The 18,228-nt window shown below is 36.6% G+C and overlaps 1 protein-coding gene across 6 annotated transcripts in view; it reads left to right on the top strand.

The window, feature by feature from the left end:
* The window catches only part of LOC311258777 (nuclear factor 1 C-type-like), a 109,797-nt gene that overhangs the window by 80,127 nt on the left and 11,442 nt on the right, over positions 1-18,228 (top strand). Inside the window, exons 11-12 of one of the 6 annotated variants that reach the window (XM_084355359.1) lie at positions 1,324-1,507; positions 9,550-9,638. The exons of 2 other annotated variants lie outside the window; for them this stretch is intronic. In XM_084355359.1, coding sequence (XP_084211485.1) covers positions 1,324-1,507; positions 9,550-9,638 — 273 coding nt within the window. Of the gene's footprint in view, positions 1-1,323; positions 1,508-3,243; positions 3,501-9,549; positions 9,639-18,228 lie in introns of those variants that run through there. 3 more of the 6 variants (XM_084355357.1, XM_084355358.1, XM_084355360.1) reach the window with 3 other exon arrangements.

Here is an 18,228-nt window from a genome sequence, read left to right on the forward strand (position 1 = left end):
AGCAAGAAATATTTCTGACTTTCAATTTCTTCGCCAAAACTATATCTTGTACCTTTAAAGATGAAACTCAATTACGATATAATAAACAGATATAATATACTGAGTATTTAGCATTGATTAACTGATTAGTTTTTAGTAGTTTTCTCTAGCTTTCCTCCGACTTTTTAAAAAACTTGCTAGTAGTCTGAATCTAGTGCTGCAAAGTTGCACTCCCCATAGCTCACGCCCAAACTAGGGTTAGGGTTAGAAGATTGGTTCATGTGGTTGCATAAAATAAGGCATTTTTGCAAATTACATTGCATCCCATTTGTGCGTTAGTGTCACATGGCAGTGAACATTTTTTATTGCATGCATATTCTTTTCATTAGATTTATAAAGCTGTTTGTACATGTGCTTTTGTCAATCAATCTACATGCACCAGCTCAAACATAACATCCTTAATAAGACAGAAACATACCTGTGCATTGATTCTCCCTCTACCTCCCTTCCACTCATGCTCTGTCTTTTCCATGGACATCAAAACTCACTCTCTTGTTTACTAACAGTGGATGTGACTCAGCTGTCACTGCCCTGCCCATGAGATTTAACAAATTCAGCAAGCACAACAAACGGTTTTGATTCAAATAGCAAACTATCAAAAACTTTAATACTTTAATGGACTTACATTTCTATAGCACTTTTTCACTCTACTGACCACTCAAAGCGCTTTAGATGGATCACAGGCTTAGAGGGATCAAATTAAATTAAAACAATATGCTTGACATTAAAATTAAAATGTAAACATTTTTATTTTCCATTTCCATTTAAGGCATAAAGCTTGGAGCCAAAGAAAATCATACAGTATTCTGGTTAGCAAATGCTAAACAGACATTTTTAATTACAAATTTATTTTAATCGAATAGTCAAATATATTTTAATCAAATGTATTTTAATCACAAATGTATTAATCACGCTTAATACCTTTGAGAGAAAGAAGAAGAAATAGCAATGTAAGAACAAAGAAACTGCAGCTGTAACTCACTGTTAAACATTACATTTGCAGCAGCTAATACTTGTTTTGACTGTTTAGACAATGCTAAAAAACTCAGACGAAGACAAACTAGCTAACCTTTAACCACAGTATAATATTGTTTGAGAGTTGCAAACATGATGTAATAACTGCTTATGAAAGGCTTTTAGTTTCATGGTGCTAGTAAATAAAAACACGTTTGGGATTTATGCTTTAGGACTACACTGACCAACTGGATAGTTAAAAGGATAGCAGTGTTGCAGCACATGTTAAACATGAGTATATTTGGTTGTCTGCCTTTCTGATTTTTCCAGCTGAATGGCAGCAATCAGGTTAAAGTGCCCAGTCACTACATCTCATCTCAGATGTTGGCACCCCCTGGACCAGCTCCCACCCTGTGTCCTGCCCCATCCTCCCTCCCCAGGCCAACACTGCCTGCAGAGTCAAAGGCCACTACCACCTCCTCTGATGGAGTTGCAAACTCCCCCACATCCCCCAGTAAGTGGTCTAAATGCTAACAAACTTACATTGGCAGTATTGATGTGTGGCATGACACAGTATGTACTGTATAAACATAACCTTCCACTGGTTGTTAGAAAGGATTATGTTACCATTAATAGTTTATATTTGTATATCGAAATCGAGAGACTGTTGCGATGGAAGACTAGAAGAAAGATAACACAGAGGGTTTACTGATGTAAAGGTTCCTGGGGAGTATTCAAGACCGACAGTTTTATAAATACAGTATGTTATTAAATATAAACAAGGACAAGAACATCAGCTCAAGCTGTAGTTTTTTTTTGTTTTTTTAATCTAAATAATCAAACTATTTGTTTTCATGACAGAATAAACTGAATAAACAAACTGACCTTAAAGGACAACACAATTTATACTGTTTTACTTTATTTACTTTTATATTTGGCGGACCCTACCACCTTTCTAGATTCAAACAGTGTTCTGGGGAAATTATTTTCCTCAGAGAACAGCTAGTTTATTAACTTATGAAATTTTTTTTATTTTTCCACCTTACCCTTTATATTGTAAATATTAAAATACTGAGTTTGAATTTCTTCTCCAAAACTACATAGTGCCCCTTTAATATGCAAGTTAGGGTAAGTTAGTGTTAGTGCATTGCATTGATTAGTCATTTAACATATTTTTGATCTTTATCTTTTTATTATTGTTAATATTATTAGTAGTACAGTAGTATAGTAGTACTAGTAGGAAATGTTAATTTTGTTAATGAAAACTGTGATTAAAATTGTTCATCAATTAACTTTGTTTCATGACTAAGAGGTGATGATGAGCTAAAAACAAATCTTTGATAATGAAAACTATGAAGAAATGTATGTTTTATTTTCATTAACGAGATGAGGCAGGATTAAAATGTTGGTGTTGGGCTATCGGACACTGAAAAAATTAATCAATTGTGCGTCTATTCTGTCTGTCAAAATAGAACTGAAACATCATTGTCGCTGAATGAAATGTGCAGAAACCCAGGTGATCCTGTCTTAACCAATAGTGAGTTAGTGACAACAACATGATGGCTTTTGGTCGGCAAAATGGAATAGATCTATGGACACATTTGATTTGTAATTCAGCAAAAAGGAAAAGACAGTCCAGTAAATTGAGACTGAGAGGCAACCTGTGGCTATAGATTTAGTGGACATAACCTACAAACAACCTGAAGAGACAGCTGAAGACGTTACACCGTGCGGTGAGTTGAAGTTAGCTAACTTAACTGTAAGTTCTAATGTTAACTAAGCATATACAGTATATTTGCTAACGTTAAGTCAGTATTACTGGCCACTGGCTACTACTGTTACATAAAAGCTGCATGTACGGAATCGGCAGTCAAATCTTGTAAGAACCGCTCAGAAAAAGTTTAGTGACTTTGCCCCAAAATAAGGTTCAAGACGCCCTTTCCCCACAGGGTAACTTATTCACACTTCAGTATTACACAACACCAAGGTCTTTAACGGCTCAATACAGAGTGCCGCAATTTGAAGTTGCCAGCTCAAACCTCCAGAGCACTCAAAATAATGTGAGTCTAATGTCCAATGTTTGGATGACCTCACCTTTCCTTGTAATCCCGTGTATTAGCGTAAAATCCTCCTCTTTAGAGGTCACTCTGCAACTGCACAAAATCAACTGAAACTGTTGTGAATCTCAACTGTGTACTCCAATCAATGCAACAACGTGATTGGCTGATATCTTTCCCACTTTGGTTGTAGTGAAAGCACGCGACTGGCTTTTGGGAGGAAGATGCGGGATATGTGACATACAACTGCCATTCCTGGTGTTACAGACTCCTCTGTTCAAAATGATTGAAGTGGTTTATCTCCTCTCTATAATGTCTCTGGTGAAACACACAGGGCTTTTCAATTAACATTATAACTTGTAAGGGACAAGTAAACATTTTGGTCAGACAAATGAATTGCTATTTCATATACTGTCCTGTTGTTTGAGTGAAACATATGGGAAAGTGTGTCAAAATATTGCTGCTGTAACGATTATAGCTTGTTAATTTATTTATCTATATATTTGGACAAGTAGCATCCTGCGTCTCTGACGCATTAAAATCTGAACGGACACAGTGAAATCACTCTCCATGCCTCAAGAGGACGCACTGTTTTTTATGCCTGATAATGCTACATTGTGAACAACAAATCCATATTGAAATATGAATGTATATATTATAAATGGAAATTCACGGTCAAGACACAAAAAGAAAATCTGATGATCACCGTGTCCGACCATCTACTTTCTGCCACAGCAGAGACCAATCCTCGACACAGATTTCAAAAATCAAAGCTACAAACTTTGTATTGGTGACTTAACTAACTCGGTCATTGTCAAGAATAATCAGTTCTGATTGATTCTGTATTCTCTCATGGTGATGATGACAGATGATGCTTTACCGTTCAGGAGATGTGCTGTGTTGAAATCATAGAAAGAGGATTCAGCTTGTCAATAAAAAGTTTCAACTATTCATCTTTGTCAGTTTAGTGCCACACTAAACTGCTATCAGCTGACATAAGTATGTTTTACCTGCAGCCTCAGACTTGCGTTTTCAATACTATCTTCACCACATGTGATGTGAAAACATCAGATTTCAACACAGACAGATAAAGTAAAAGTTACTATGTCCTGCTCGTAGTTCAGTTATAAAATCCAGCGGACACGGAGCGTCTCTCCTTCAGCTCCTTACAGTACACTTATTTCAGGGCACTAGGCAAGATTAGGATTTGATGGCCCTGAATTGCAGCTTCTCTCATCTGTTAAACATTATCCCATGTTGTCAGTTGGATTTTTATTAACTAATGCAGCAGCTAATATAAAAGTATATTTATGGTTCCCTTTATGCAATTCCTCATTGAGATGTTATCTCCATGCTTTTTATGAGCTTCCATGTTTTATTCTGTTTTTGTAAAATCAGTCTCCAACTGACTGGCTCATCAACTTTCAGGGATCAGCCATGGATATTTTTGATTTCAGATTTGGGATTTTATTTGTTTTTTATTTGTTTAATTTTTAGATACATTTTCATCAAACATATAACCATGATTGTAATAGTTAATATATTATAATAGTATAATAGTATAATTCCACTCAAATGACTCTCATCTCACAGCATTACTTGTATTTGTAAGTATAACCTACACAACAGCTTGATCAAACTGTCTGGCATGTTTGAAAAATGAATTTGCATACATGGAGCTGCTGATTACGCAAAGCTTATTAACCTAATTTAATTAGTTTGAAGAGGGAAAACATTTGGACTAAAAGTTGGCTAAAAGGTTTTCAGTGACTAAAACTTGTTTTTGTCAACTAAAACTATTAAGGATAAAAATGATAAAATGTGACTAAACCTAATAAGCATTTTGATTTAAATACTAAGACTAAATCTCAAATAGCTGCCAAGGTTAACACTGCTTTGAAATATTATTAGTATTATTAGCAATAAATCGCATTAAAAGACCCAATACCTGATCCTGCGAGCAAGTATTGTCTGTGTATTCATAGATTGAAATCGTTAATGCAATAGAAATCAATTGTTTTCCATAAACTATAAAAGAGCCATGTCAATGCACTTGTTGACATGTTCAACACATTAGGATAACTACAGCACATGTTTGTTTTTTTTCCTCTAGGCTTATCAAAGTAAGAAATTTGTTAAAATACACCAAAAATGAATAAAAGGAGTAGCACAAATATGCAATATACCTATGGTTATCATTTAATTTAATGTTGTAACTTCTATTCAAATTTGATTCACAAAGGCAGTAGCTCATTATGCAGTCATTTTTGGACTGAGCCTTGGACAGACTTTACTCTATTTTAAGAGTGAATTACAGCTTATTTGACACTATGCAGTGGTGGGATTCACTCAGTTTATAAGAAGTATCATGACATAGGGATCACAATTAACAGTAACTCGACCACAGTAAACTCCACAAGAAAATGAAATGAAACATGAAATGTTTTGGTATTTTTATGATCTTTTCTGACAATGTTTCATAATTTTGGACAAATACCTTAATTTTGTGCTTAAACTTAAAAAAAGAAGCTGTTGCTTAAATGAACTGGACTATAGTAGAATCTGGCCCTTTATGTTATCCACCAAGCTTGGCATCTGGTGCTCTGACCAGGACTCTGACTCTGAAGACAAAGACAAAGCGGTTAGGGACAGGAGAGGTGTAAACAAATTGTAAATAGGTCAATTTAATACTTTTTAATAGAAAATATATTGTTGTGTTTCTGTAGGGACAAATTTTAGCAGAGGACAAATATTCCCACATTTTCTGAAAATACATTATGAGAATTTACTGTACAATTGCTAGAATTGTGCAACTTGGATATCGTATAATCAACATACATACAAAGTTTTGTGGAAAAAACAACATTTTTCAAGATGTTTCAAAGTCTGATATTTTCACAAATTCTGTAGAATGGCCCATATATGTAAATAATAAGACAAGAGTACAAAGATAAACAGAGCAGGGGTCTCATTTATAAAACTGCAGAGAATCAACACTAGATCTTTGGGTATGTATAAATGAGTAAATGACCGTATGCCAATAAATGTATCCAGCTCATATCTCAACCTCTCCACACCCACATTCAACCTTAGATGGTCAATGCAAAGCGCCTTATGAATGTTGATGCATAGAAATGAGCCTGCTGATTGACGGTTCTTTAGAGTGAATCATGGTCACTTCCCAGAGGAAGACGAGGAAAGTTAATATTACTGGCACAAAAACGAGGTGTTTGTGGATGAGGTGGAGGTTATAAAGCACTTGTTAATTCTGTTATTCACATTCCTCTAGCAGTGTGAGGACAGTGTGCTCTGTGCACCTGATAGCAGTTATGTTTACTGCAGCGATTTTACAAACAAAAACTATATGAAAAGGAAATTCGTAATTAGTGGTATAGCCACAGTATTATTAGTAAATCAATATCTGCTCTGCTACGCAATTATTTAATGCTATTTAAAGTCATCTTAATTTCTACAACTGATGATGATAATTTCATCAGTTAGTTAATGTGGTTGAGGTAAAAAGGACCTAGTATGTTCACGCTTAATATCTTGGAAAGGCAGGCCAGAGTTTTCCAAATCCTTCAACCTTCAACACATCTTGCATCTATGAGCGTCAGCACAGTCTGGAACTGCGCTGAAGGGGTGGGAAATATGACGTTGAGAAAGTGGCGATGAAATATTGAGCTGAATTTGAGTTGACTTATCTTTTACACGTGAAAGGTGCTTGTGAGATAGAACAGATGTACAGGAGCAACCACAATAATCACAGTCACAATATTAGAAATATGACATAATATAAGTAGCAGCTATAATAACTACTATACTAAAAAATATAATAACAAAAATTACTTAATTAATTCATAACAGTGGGTGTCAGCAGAATAACTAGGGGGCTAGCCCTAACCATATGTGTGATCAAAATAGAGAGCCTACTCTTACATGCAGAGAGGGTGTCTGCCCTCTGGATCAAGACTAGAAGATGGTTCCACAGAAGAAAAAGGAACCACAAGAAACCCTGCATCCTTGGAATGTAGTGTTCTACTGGGGTAATAGGTTACTATGAGGTCTCAGGTTTGCAAGTATTTTCCAAGTATTTTTGGGTATCATCTGCATTACAGGTACCATTTATGCAGTGTTTCCTAATAATATTACCTAAAAGAAGCATATGTAAGGTGAATTGTATTGGTCCAACCACAGAACCACTTAAAAGTAGAGAGAAAAGTCCTTCATCCGATGTAATCAAGTTACTAAGCAAAAAATTCTGGACTTTCAGAAATGCTGTCTATGTGCTATGATACAACCTGACTTGAAATCCTCAAACTATTGTTATGTATAAAGTCACATAACTGATTGGTGACTACTTTCTCAAGGATGTTAGAGAGAAACATAGAAATGGGTCTATAGTTGGCTATAACCTCAACATCAACATCAACATCAACATCAAGAGTAGGCTTTTTAAGAAAGTGTTTAATTGCAGCTACTTTAAAGGACTGTGGTATATAGCCTGTTAAAAGTATCATATTGATCATATCTAGTATGGTCAGAGGTCTAATTGCGGGTACAATTTCTTTGTGCAGCCTAGTTGGGTCGGGGTCTAAGCAACACAATGATGGTTTGGATAAAGAAACTGTTGAATTGAGTTGGTGAAAGTAGATCAGATAAAAGAAGTCAAGATATGTACCTGGTTTTACAGCTCTTTCTAGGGGTTCTGTGTTTGACAATACATAGGTATCAGCTGAGGGCAGAAGATGATGAATTTTGTCTTTAATAAATAGAATTCTATCATTAAAGAAGCCACAAAAGTCGTTACTACTGAGTGTTATAGGAATACAAGCCTAAATAGAGCTAGTGCTCAAAATAGGCCTGGGGTTGTTCTTATTTCCTCTATTAATGCAGAGTAATAGTTATTATTATACATTATATTATATCAAGGCTATCATGCTAGACCAAACAAGATTTTTCCAGTTTGGAGTTACACCATAGAGTTAATCTCCTTTGAACTATTATCTTTTTTCGCTGGGCATTACGGTTGAGTGGCATTCACAGCAAGCTTGCAGCACCATCAACAAGACAATCATTTGGTAGAGACTAAAGTCATTATTGGAGTCCTCTGTTATAGTGAGGCATGGCATTGACTTAAAGGCTGATTGAATCACTTCCTTAAATGCAGCTACACCACTATGGGATAGACATCTTGTGTTCGTATTTTCGCCCTGTGTCGTGTAGTCTAGTAATAGGAATTCAAAAGTTATTAAGTAATGGTCCAATTAAAGAGGATTCTGTGGAAGTACTTTTACATTTTCCATTTCAAAGCAATACTCCAAAGCAAGGTCGAAGGGATACTTAAAACAGTGAGTGGGTTTATGTACACACTGACTGAGGCCAGTTGATCCTACGAATGAGATACAAGGTTATTGATTGTATACATGAATATTAAAATCCAATAACAATTACTTTATCTGTTGTAAAGCAACATTGTGTAGTACAAGTGCGACAAATCCTCTGTCAAAATGGGTTGATTTGCCTAATGATCAAAAACTAGTAAGTTGTCAACTTTGCCAACACAGCCAAACATCAAGCAAGTGCAACAACAGAAGCCACTTAATTTAGCAAGCCAGCTAATGTTATTAACTATTCAACAGCAACTTATCCAGCTCTCAGTCTGTCGTGCAGTCTTTTATTTGGCAAAGCTGTGCTAGAGGACTAAAATTGCCAGTCTGAGACTCTGTCTCTTGCCTTTTACTCTGTCACTATCTTCATTTCTCTTCTTAGCTTCCAACGTCAATGTCCTCTTTGGTCTCTTGTGCCGCCTCTTGGTCGGTCACTGTCTCATTTTCTCTTCTTAGTTTCCTCCTCTTCGGTCTCCTCACCTCTGTCATGATGTTCGTCGAGGCTGCAGAGCCCGGTTCCACTGCCTGCTCTCATGGCTCCGCTTCTGGTGCACATCATGGCCCCCCATCTGCAAATCTCCTCCTCCCTCCATACACTCTCCGGCCATGCTCCGAGCAGAGTTCGCTAGGCTTGTAGAGCGAGCTATCTTGCAGCCACACTACACAGAAGTTAACAGGTTGCTTTCAGGAAACTCCATAAATCACAGATAGATGACGCAGAGCAGCTGGAGAACTTAAGAGGGAAAACCAGAGGACATTTTTTTGTATAAAATGTCATTCGGTTTCACCAAAATCAGTGATAGTTGGAGCTGTGTGTGATGTACTGCCGTAAAGAGTTATGCATTGCAGCCCGCTCAAAGAAGTTACTGAGTGCAGAAACAAGCATAACGGGGCAGATTGAATCAATTAGGCTAATGTGTTCTTCATGACACAGCCAGGAACTTTACAAGGAGCCAGGAGATTTGATGCTATTCGCTTTTGGAGCTCCATTGTTGTATGGACAGATGTTGACAGATTTTGTTAAAAGTATTTCCTCATGTAACTTTACAAATAACATGGAATTATAATAGTCATTATGAGACTGATGTTGTTTACGCAAACACCCTCAGCATACTCGGCCCCTGGGACCCCCCCTGCCAATCGCACCTCCTTCGTTGGAGTCACCCCTCGAGACCCAGGTGGACTCTACCAAGCCCAGGTTAGTCGGTTCATTTGACATTGTCAAGCTAAATTTAGGGGGGATTCAGTTGACCCTACAAAACCTAGATTATTGGAGGATAATGAGCCTTCAGCATCTGTTAAGAAAACCAATCAATCCCCACTTACTCCTATTTATATATTCTATAAGTTTTGATATGTCCAAGAGGTGAATAACTTGTGGTGTTTAAAAAGGCTATTTTTGAACAAAAAAAAGTCACTTCAAGGAAATCATTGCATCTCACTCAAATTTTGTCCCTCTTTTGTGCTAAATTTGAATGGCTGAATTTGATGTCATGTATCCCCTCTTGACATTTTAAGTGGCTCTTCTGTTTATGTTATGCTTTCTTCAAAAAGTTAAGTTTCAGATCTCATCCATTGCTGTTTTTTTATTGGTGTTTCTAGACATTTGAGTCCGTACTATTGTTCTCCTAAATATTTATTATTGCATCTTCTTCATCCCCCTTTTTGACACTAGTACTACTAGTCTTGAATGGAGTTCAAAGTTGTTAGAATTGCAGGTAGAAACATGGTTCCAAAGCTGAAATGTTAAGCATGTTTAGGGAGACAGGTGCTGAAACCTGTAATACTCGATTTTATATTCATTTTTTATGAATTTTAAAATTCATGGTTTCCTGTGGGAGTAGAGACTCATAGACTGATTGGCTTTCTATAAACTTCACAAGCTTACTGTGGTGACATATGTGTAGCTAAAGACACAATTTAAGCTTGAAAGTACTCACAAAACTTAGATCTTTCAATGCTGGAGCATGCATTTGCTAAAAATGTTTAATTTAGGAGATTTTAAACCTACTAACTACCAGTCCAGTATCAGTCCTGAAATAACCAAGCAATAACCAATAACTGACAAATGTCTTATCCGCAAAGTAACCACCTGCCTCATGAGCTCCACCTACTGTTTAACAATGTGTTTGCTTAGTGAACCATCTCCACTCCCAGTCAGTCAACATTTTCAAACTGCACATAAATCATTTCACATTCCTCTGTTTATCGCTAATTATTTAATTATTTATTTTGACACTGCAGGGGTAAAGAACACCTACTACAAACTCTGGGAAGAATTTCAGTCTGGTTTCATGGCAAAAAGCTTTACATAACTCTACCTTTGCAACTGTCTTGTCTCTTGTGGTGCAGTACTTACAGCATGATGTTTACTGCCAGTGGGCTGTGCAAATATAACACTGTGCAGACATACATGCAACAGTTTGCATACAGTGGAATTCATTATTTGATGCAAGACTAATACGCTCTATAAGAAATGTGCTAAAGGTTTTTTACAGTCTCACTGTAATTTTCATTGTAAAATTATTGAATGGAAAATGAGGTTTAAAATATGGTCATAACTGTGTGAACACATGGTAGTATACATGAAACCAAAACAAACAAGCAAACAAAAATTAAAACAACAGGTATCAGTAACATCAAATTTAAAGGTAGGGTAACTTAGTATGAATAAGAACAAAAGACTCAAACTTTTTTCTCAAATAACAGCTGGTTTGTTTTGTGTTCAACAAGCTACTCAAACTAATTGATCCTTGCAGGATTAATAACATATATATCTGTATATGTCATTAAACAGCCATAATTCAATCTGCATCAAAGCATCTGACTTGAAGGTATTATTTTAGTATTGGCTGTAACTTTAATACAGACTGTCAAACTGTCCAGCATCCAAAACAGACTATAGGCTGTTTTGTTTCATATGATTATCATTATTTGGAAAAATAATTACAGTGTTTGATTGAAAAAGATTTTGTTTTATTTTTTCGTAATAGTAAAAATAGAGAGAGAGAGATAAAGAGAGATAAATTCCCACAGACCCCCGCAATGATGCTAACTGACATGTCATTCAACACAATGTTGCTCACCTTCTTGAGATGTTCATTAGGTTGGGGAGGGGTATAGGGAGATGGGGCTGCTGACAAATCTGTTGTTGAGTCTGGTAGGAGGGGCAGGGACAACTGATTTAGAATAATTAGCTTGCTAAACCTTACCTGCACTAAGTAAATGTAGGTTAGAAAGGAGTGAAATGTAACTACAAAATGTAGCTTATTTCACAAGCTAACAGGTTCGTTTCAACCAACCACAGACTACACTTTCTTCGAGAGAAACTGAGTGACATACTGTCACCCTTTCTTTTCTCTCTCCTGTCTTTCCTTTTTTCTTTCCATTTTTTGAAACCAGATTTCCTTTTAGGGAGCATGGCCACAGTGCTCCTCTTGGGGCTCACTGCACAACTCCTGTCTGCTTGCAAGCATTGCTCTGGCAAGCACTGTTGCCTCAGGCAGAACCGCACCACTTAATGCAGATACAGGGGGGTGGTCAATATTTATGGTTTACTTTTTACAAACAAGAGAGACACACATCACATCCCCTGTTGCTGAGGTAAAAAATATTGGTGTCATTCTAGACGCCACCCTCTGCTTTGATGCACACATTAAACACATTACAGAAACAGCCCCATTCCACCTTAAGAACATTTCCATACTATGCCCTCACTTTCCCACTCTGTTGCTGAGACTCTAAGACACACTTTTATTACATCCAGTCTTGATTACTGTAATTCCCTTCTTTTTGGCGTGCCTAAAAAAGACCACAGTATGTCCAGAATTCAGCTGCAAGAGTTCTCTGTCACACACATGTCCTGGGAGCACATCACATTATAACATGCTTCTCAAATTTTAGATGGGAATCTAATATCAGTCAGCTGTGTAGAAACTCACAGAGTAGTTTTACCAGATACATATATATGCATCTGTCATCTGCACACATCTGAATACCTGCTCCAAGACATGATTGTGGTAAGTCATTTATATAGTAACTAAAATGGAGCGGACCAAGAACAGAGTCCCGTTGGACTCCTGTTGCCGTCTTTAAAAAGGAGGATTTCGCACTATTAATAATAACACACTGTTCACGATTGAAAAGATAAAATTTATACCACTATAGAGTAGAAATCAGATCAGAAGAAATAAGTATATCAGAGTAATTAATTTTGAAAGTTTGATATCGTGATTTAAGGTATCAAATGCCTTTTTGAGATCCAGACAAAACTACTACTTCACCTTCATCCAGTGATGAAGCTGTTCCAATATGTAAACTGTACTGGGTGAAGATAGTCATTTGTCTCTACATACTTCATTGTTCTGTGTTCTTGTTTTAACTCACCTTAGATGAGGCTTCCTTGTGGTTGGCTTGACTATTGAGTGTTTGTTCATTAATATTGTCTTGCCTGAGTTTCCTGCTTTTGCTTGGTTGTCGAAGCACTTTGAAAACTCTTACTATAGTCTTACTATATAAAAAAAGTTGAGCTGGTAAGATAGTATTGCCCTATAGTTACATGTCTGATCAACAGCTCTTGATTTAAGGTAAATATGATTTCCTATTTAAGCTGTTTTAAAAAAAAAACTTGCCAGTAATCCCTTGAACTGCATTCATGAATTGATTAAAACAAGTATGCATATAGTCCTTATCGATAACTTTGTCCCAAAGTATTTTTTGTTGTTCACTCTCCAGAAATGGAAGCTCACATTTTAAAAACTTTCATCCATAGGTGTTAGATGGACTGAGGCTTGGAATTTGCTTTTTAGTCAACTTGCTTGATGTTAAAATCATGTTGTGGGCAGACAAGCCAGTCAGAAAATTATAGGACTTGATTATTCGTTCTTCCCTGTTAGAAAAAAATTAAATCAATTTGTGATCTGGTAGATTTTGTAATTTGGGTAGCACCTTTAACAATTTGGTTAAAGTCAAATTTTGTCATTTACATTTCAAGTGTTTTTCTATTGCTTTTATCCGACCAATCAATATTAAAGTCGGCAAAAATTAAAACTTCAGAATTGTAGGAGATTGTTTTTCGTAGTTTCTCTAAATGATCATACAATGCACTGTCACAATTAGGAGGATTATATAGAACCATTATTTGAAAGTGCATTGAAGGTGAATCCTTACTGAGGCAGAGAAAGTCCAAATGTTTTAATTTCATCATGTTTAGGAAGTAAACTGCGAACAGATAGTTTTGCCCATATCAGTTTTGCATGATTAACAGCTGGGACTGGAATCAAGTCCTACATCCGCTCCAGCAGGCTGTCCCACAGTCGAGAAGTCCTACACACTGATATTCATCACCAACATCAGCCTCCCAGCCGTGAGCCATACCGATCTCTGGCTCCACAGCTGAGCCCAGCGATGCTGGCCCGATCACTGGTAGTATTTCCCCCAGATGGAGCAGCCAATGGAGCGGGCTCCATCAGCTGTGTCAGTTTCCACAATGGGAAACTTTTGTGTTTTACTTTGAGAATTATGTCCGGTCGATTTTATAGTCTTAATGCTTGCAAATCTATTATCCAGAATTGCCATGAAAATTATGTAGTATCCATGGCCAAATTTATAAAGACAAACTTGAAACTGTTCCTGGTATCTTGTTGTCTGTGTTTGATGGCTGTTGGTATGAACACATGACGAGGAGGAACAATAATCCCCAACCAAACAAATATAGTACATGTAGGGCAGTTGTTTGGAGTCAGCTTGTCGCTCCGGAGCGCTCAGTCTTTGTTGTCACACTGGCGCCTTCCACGTCTTATTCTGTGTTTGGATGGCCAGATTAATGATGTTGTTAGAAAGATGTTAAAAAGGAAAGGCAGTACATGTAGCATTGGGCCCATCAAACCATGCTTATCTGCAGCTTGACCTGTCTCCAACACCTCTCTACGCCATCTGGCTCTGCTTCATTGATGCTTTCCAAGCATTTCATGTGCTTTAATGATGATGATGATGAAAAATATTATCACTACATTTTTTGGTGTGGCAAAGTATTAATTAGATAATGTTTCCATGTACTGTACTTTCAGAAAGAGAGAGACAGAGGGAGAGAATATGTTACTGCATGTCACACATTAAGAAATGTTTCAATGTAAAGACTGTTAGACTAATTTATTTCTGTTTATTGATACTATCCTTATTGTCATTATCACTTATTTTATTATTGTTTATTACTTTACACACACACACACACAAACACACACACAATTATTTTTCTTATTTAATTTTTTCTTGAATTTACTCTATTTATATATGTATATATTAATTTCTGAAGTGTATTTTTGTCCTGTTTAATTGGCACTTTATGCTTTAGCAACATCGTCTATGTGACATTCATGCAAATAAAGCAAACTGAATTGAATTGAATTGAATTGAATTGAATTGAATTGAGAGACAGAGATAATAATATAATTCAAATTTAAAAGATTAAGCACTTTTTGGAGCCACTTTATAGAATCAAATTCAGATTCAACACAGAGCAAAAATGATTAAGAGACAAAAACAGAAATCCAGCCAACAAAAAAACTGTTGCTTGCAGCTTAAATATTATAATAGAATTGTTCTTTGTGGTGATCCACATTGACGAGTCCTCTAATGTCTTTGTTACAGATTTTTTAAACATTAAAAATTCTTTTAACTTCTACAACATGTATCTGGGCAAACCCATGACCAATGGCTGCACTCAAGATCAGGGTTATTCAATTAATAGTCAGAAGTCCAGTCAGAGAAAATTTCTTAAAAGCAAAGGTCCAGACCACCATAACTGTCTAACTCGCATTACAATTCAGTGCCATAAACTCTAAATAAGATACAGAACAGAAAGCTTTTGAAAACTTTACCTCTTGAAATAAAAAATCATTTTGGAAAAAACATCTATTTGACACAAAATAAGTACTTTGGAGTATTTTGATTTTTTTTTTCACCCTTCATTTTAAACTCCATTTCACATCTTAATGGTCTCTACCAACTTTAAAATAAATAATCTTAAGACATCTTAACAGCTGCAAAGTCTTTCTTTCCCTCTTATATCCCTCTCCCTCTATTTCTCGTGTCCAGTGAGAGAAGTGAGCTCTATAGCTTTACTTTTTTTATTTTTACTTTTAATTTTATCTGGGCTGGTATGGTGTCAGGGCCCGTCTCACACACACATGTTTAGCTGGGATGATATTTTGTATTAATAATGTTTATCATTACGACGGAGTATTAGGGCCACATTGAGGGGGGGGAAAAATCACAAACTTCGAGAATAAAGTCGTAATTTATGAGAATAAAGTCGTAATTTACGAGTATAAAGTCCTAATTTACGAGAATAAAGTCCTAATTTACGAGAATAAAGTCATAATATTACGAGAATAAAGTCGTAATTTATGAGAATAAAGTCATAATTTTATGAGAAAAAAGTCATAATATTCTAACCTGTTGTTTTAGAGAAAGACAGTTGGTAAAATGAGGGCCGTGGAGGATTTTGTGGAGTTGTACTTTAGGATAGGTTTCACAATCAAGGAGATTGATTCAGGAGGAGATTCAAGGAGATTCAGCTATTACCTTGGGGTTGCTGTTAGTTGTATATGCCTCAATCCACATTATGTGGCGACTAAATCCGTCAATGCAGCCGTTAATAGCAATGCCATAGGGCTTTAGTTTATCATAAGAATCCATGTGCCATAAGGCGTTGGGGCCTCTGCAGGTGTATTGCCAGCGTCGGAGACGCCCTCTGGATCCAGAATCTTAATTATCAGTTGGATTGTTTCTTGAGACACCACGAAACCCCTCTGAATGGCCCGCTGATGCATCCACCGATAACCCTGCAGTTGACCAGTTCCAGTTTATCATAAGAATCCATTTGCCTTATGGCACATGGATTCTTATGATAAACTAAAGCCCTATGGCATTGCTATTAACGGCTGCATTGATGGATTTAGTCGCCACATAATGTGGATTGAGGCATATACAACTAACAGCAACCCCAAGGTAATAGCTGAATACTTCATAAATACTGTGATGCGCATTGGAGGCTGTCCACAGCTGCTGAGGGCCGACCCAGGTACGGAAAATGGACACGTCAGGGACATGCAGATGTTCAGATGTACCACGAAACCCCTCTGAATGGCCCGCTGATGCATCCACCGATAACCCTGCAGTTGACCAGTTCCAGCCATTTACCCCTCCACAAAAGCAGCGACTTCCTCCAAGTCCGTCTGGTTCTTTCTCCGGAAAAGATGCATTTTCTTGCATATTCTTTTTAAAGTCCTAGTACTTATGATGATATGATGCGGATGTGCCAGAAGATTAAGTATCTCCTTGTTTGTGAAACCTATCCTAAAGTACAACTCCACAAAATCCTCCACGGCCCTCATTTTACCAACTGTCTTCCTCTAAAACAACAGGTTAGAATATTACGACTTTATTCTCATAAATTACGACTTTATTCTCGAAGTTTGTGATTTTTTTCCCCCCTGAATGTGGCCCTAATACTCCGTCGTATTATCATGGAGAAAGCTGCCTTTATTTTATGTGCCCTTAAGACGACAAGTAAGACATAAATACAGTCCATTTAACCTTGAAATTTTCTCACTGGTGAAGTAACTGTTTTATTGGCACATTAAATATTGTTTGTGGCAAATAAAGGGTTAATACAGTTCCCCTGATGGACTCAGGTGATTTGTCATAGAGAGCAGAGTAACCAATCAGCAGTCTTTACTAGCTGACCAAGGGCCAAGAGGGCATCTTACTCAGCAGTCAGCTATCTAGTGTGTTATTGCTCTCACTAACATAGATTTAGCTTCTCAGTTTCAGCACTTTTAGGCAGAAATTCAACCATGGAGTCCTCTTCAGGAGATGTATTGACCTAAACCAACGGTCAGTAGGAAAAAGTATAACACTTGTAATTTGGTAAGCTATGAGGAGAGAAATAGACTGCGAGCTGCTTGGCTCATTTATTCTATGTAAAATGCCATATTTTAAGCCAATAATGGTAATGAACAAAAATCATTTGTCTATTAACCCTGACAGTTATAACTGAGCTGAATATTATACTTTTGTTAAATGTTGTTGTTGTTGCTAACTGATGGTTTATATGTTTTGGTGGAGTCAATTTAAAATAACAATAACTATATGCAATTATTTATGATTACTTTTGATTATTTATTTTTTTCTTTGATGGCCAAAAGCAGGAAAGAAAGGGGCAGCAGAAATCATAATCAGAGGAGGACAAAACAAAGAAAATTAAGGGGAAGAGGAAGGGGGGAGGAACAACAAAAAACCTACAGAAAAACAAAAGAAGCAGCACATATCTTATCATTACCGAGTAATTACAGTTAAAGTGGAGTTAAATCCAGCACACACCCCTAATATTACTATGTAATTACAGCATAACAAGGGGAGAACTGTTGTGATTTGTTTTACAACTGTTTGCATACCTTATTCTTCTTGTTTGATTAAAATAAATAAGAGAAAAATTCCATGTTCCTCGGCAACTTGTTTGACATTCAAGTTTAGCTTTCCATGGCTGTACACTTCAGAAAGGTTAGTTTGTTTTCTACTCCAGCCTTATGAGCTGCAGGACAAACAAAGGACCCATTGTATTGACTCACACTGAAATTTTAAATAGTCCAACATTCACCAGCTGAATGTAGATGTACATAATGTTCAACAAAGAGAAAAAATCCTGACTTGTTCTTATTTCTAATCATATCATGAAGTACAAATGCATAACACATTTAAATCAAATCAAATCAAATCAAATCTTA

This window comes from Pagrus pagrus, assembly GCF_965226575.1.
Source record: "Pagrus pagrus genome assembly, chromosome: 6".
Lineage (NCBI taxonomy): Eukaryota > Metazoa > Chordata > Actinopteri > Spariformes > Sparidae > Pagrus > Pagrus pagrus.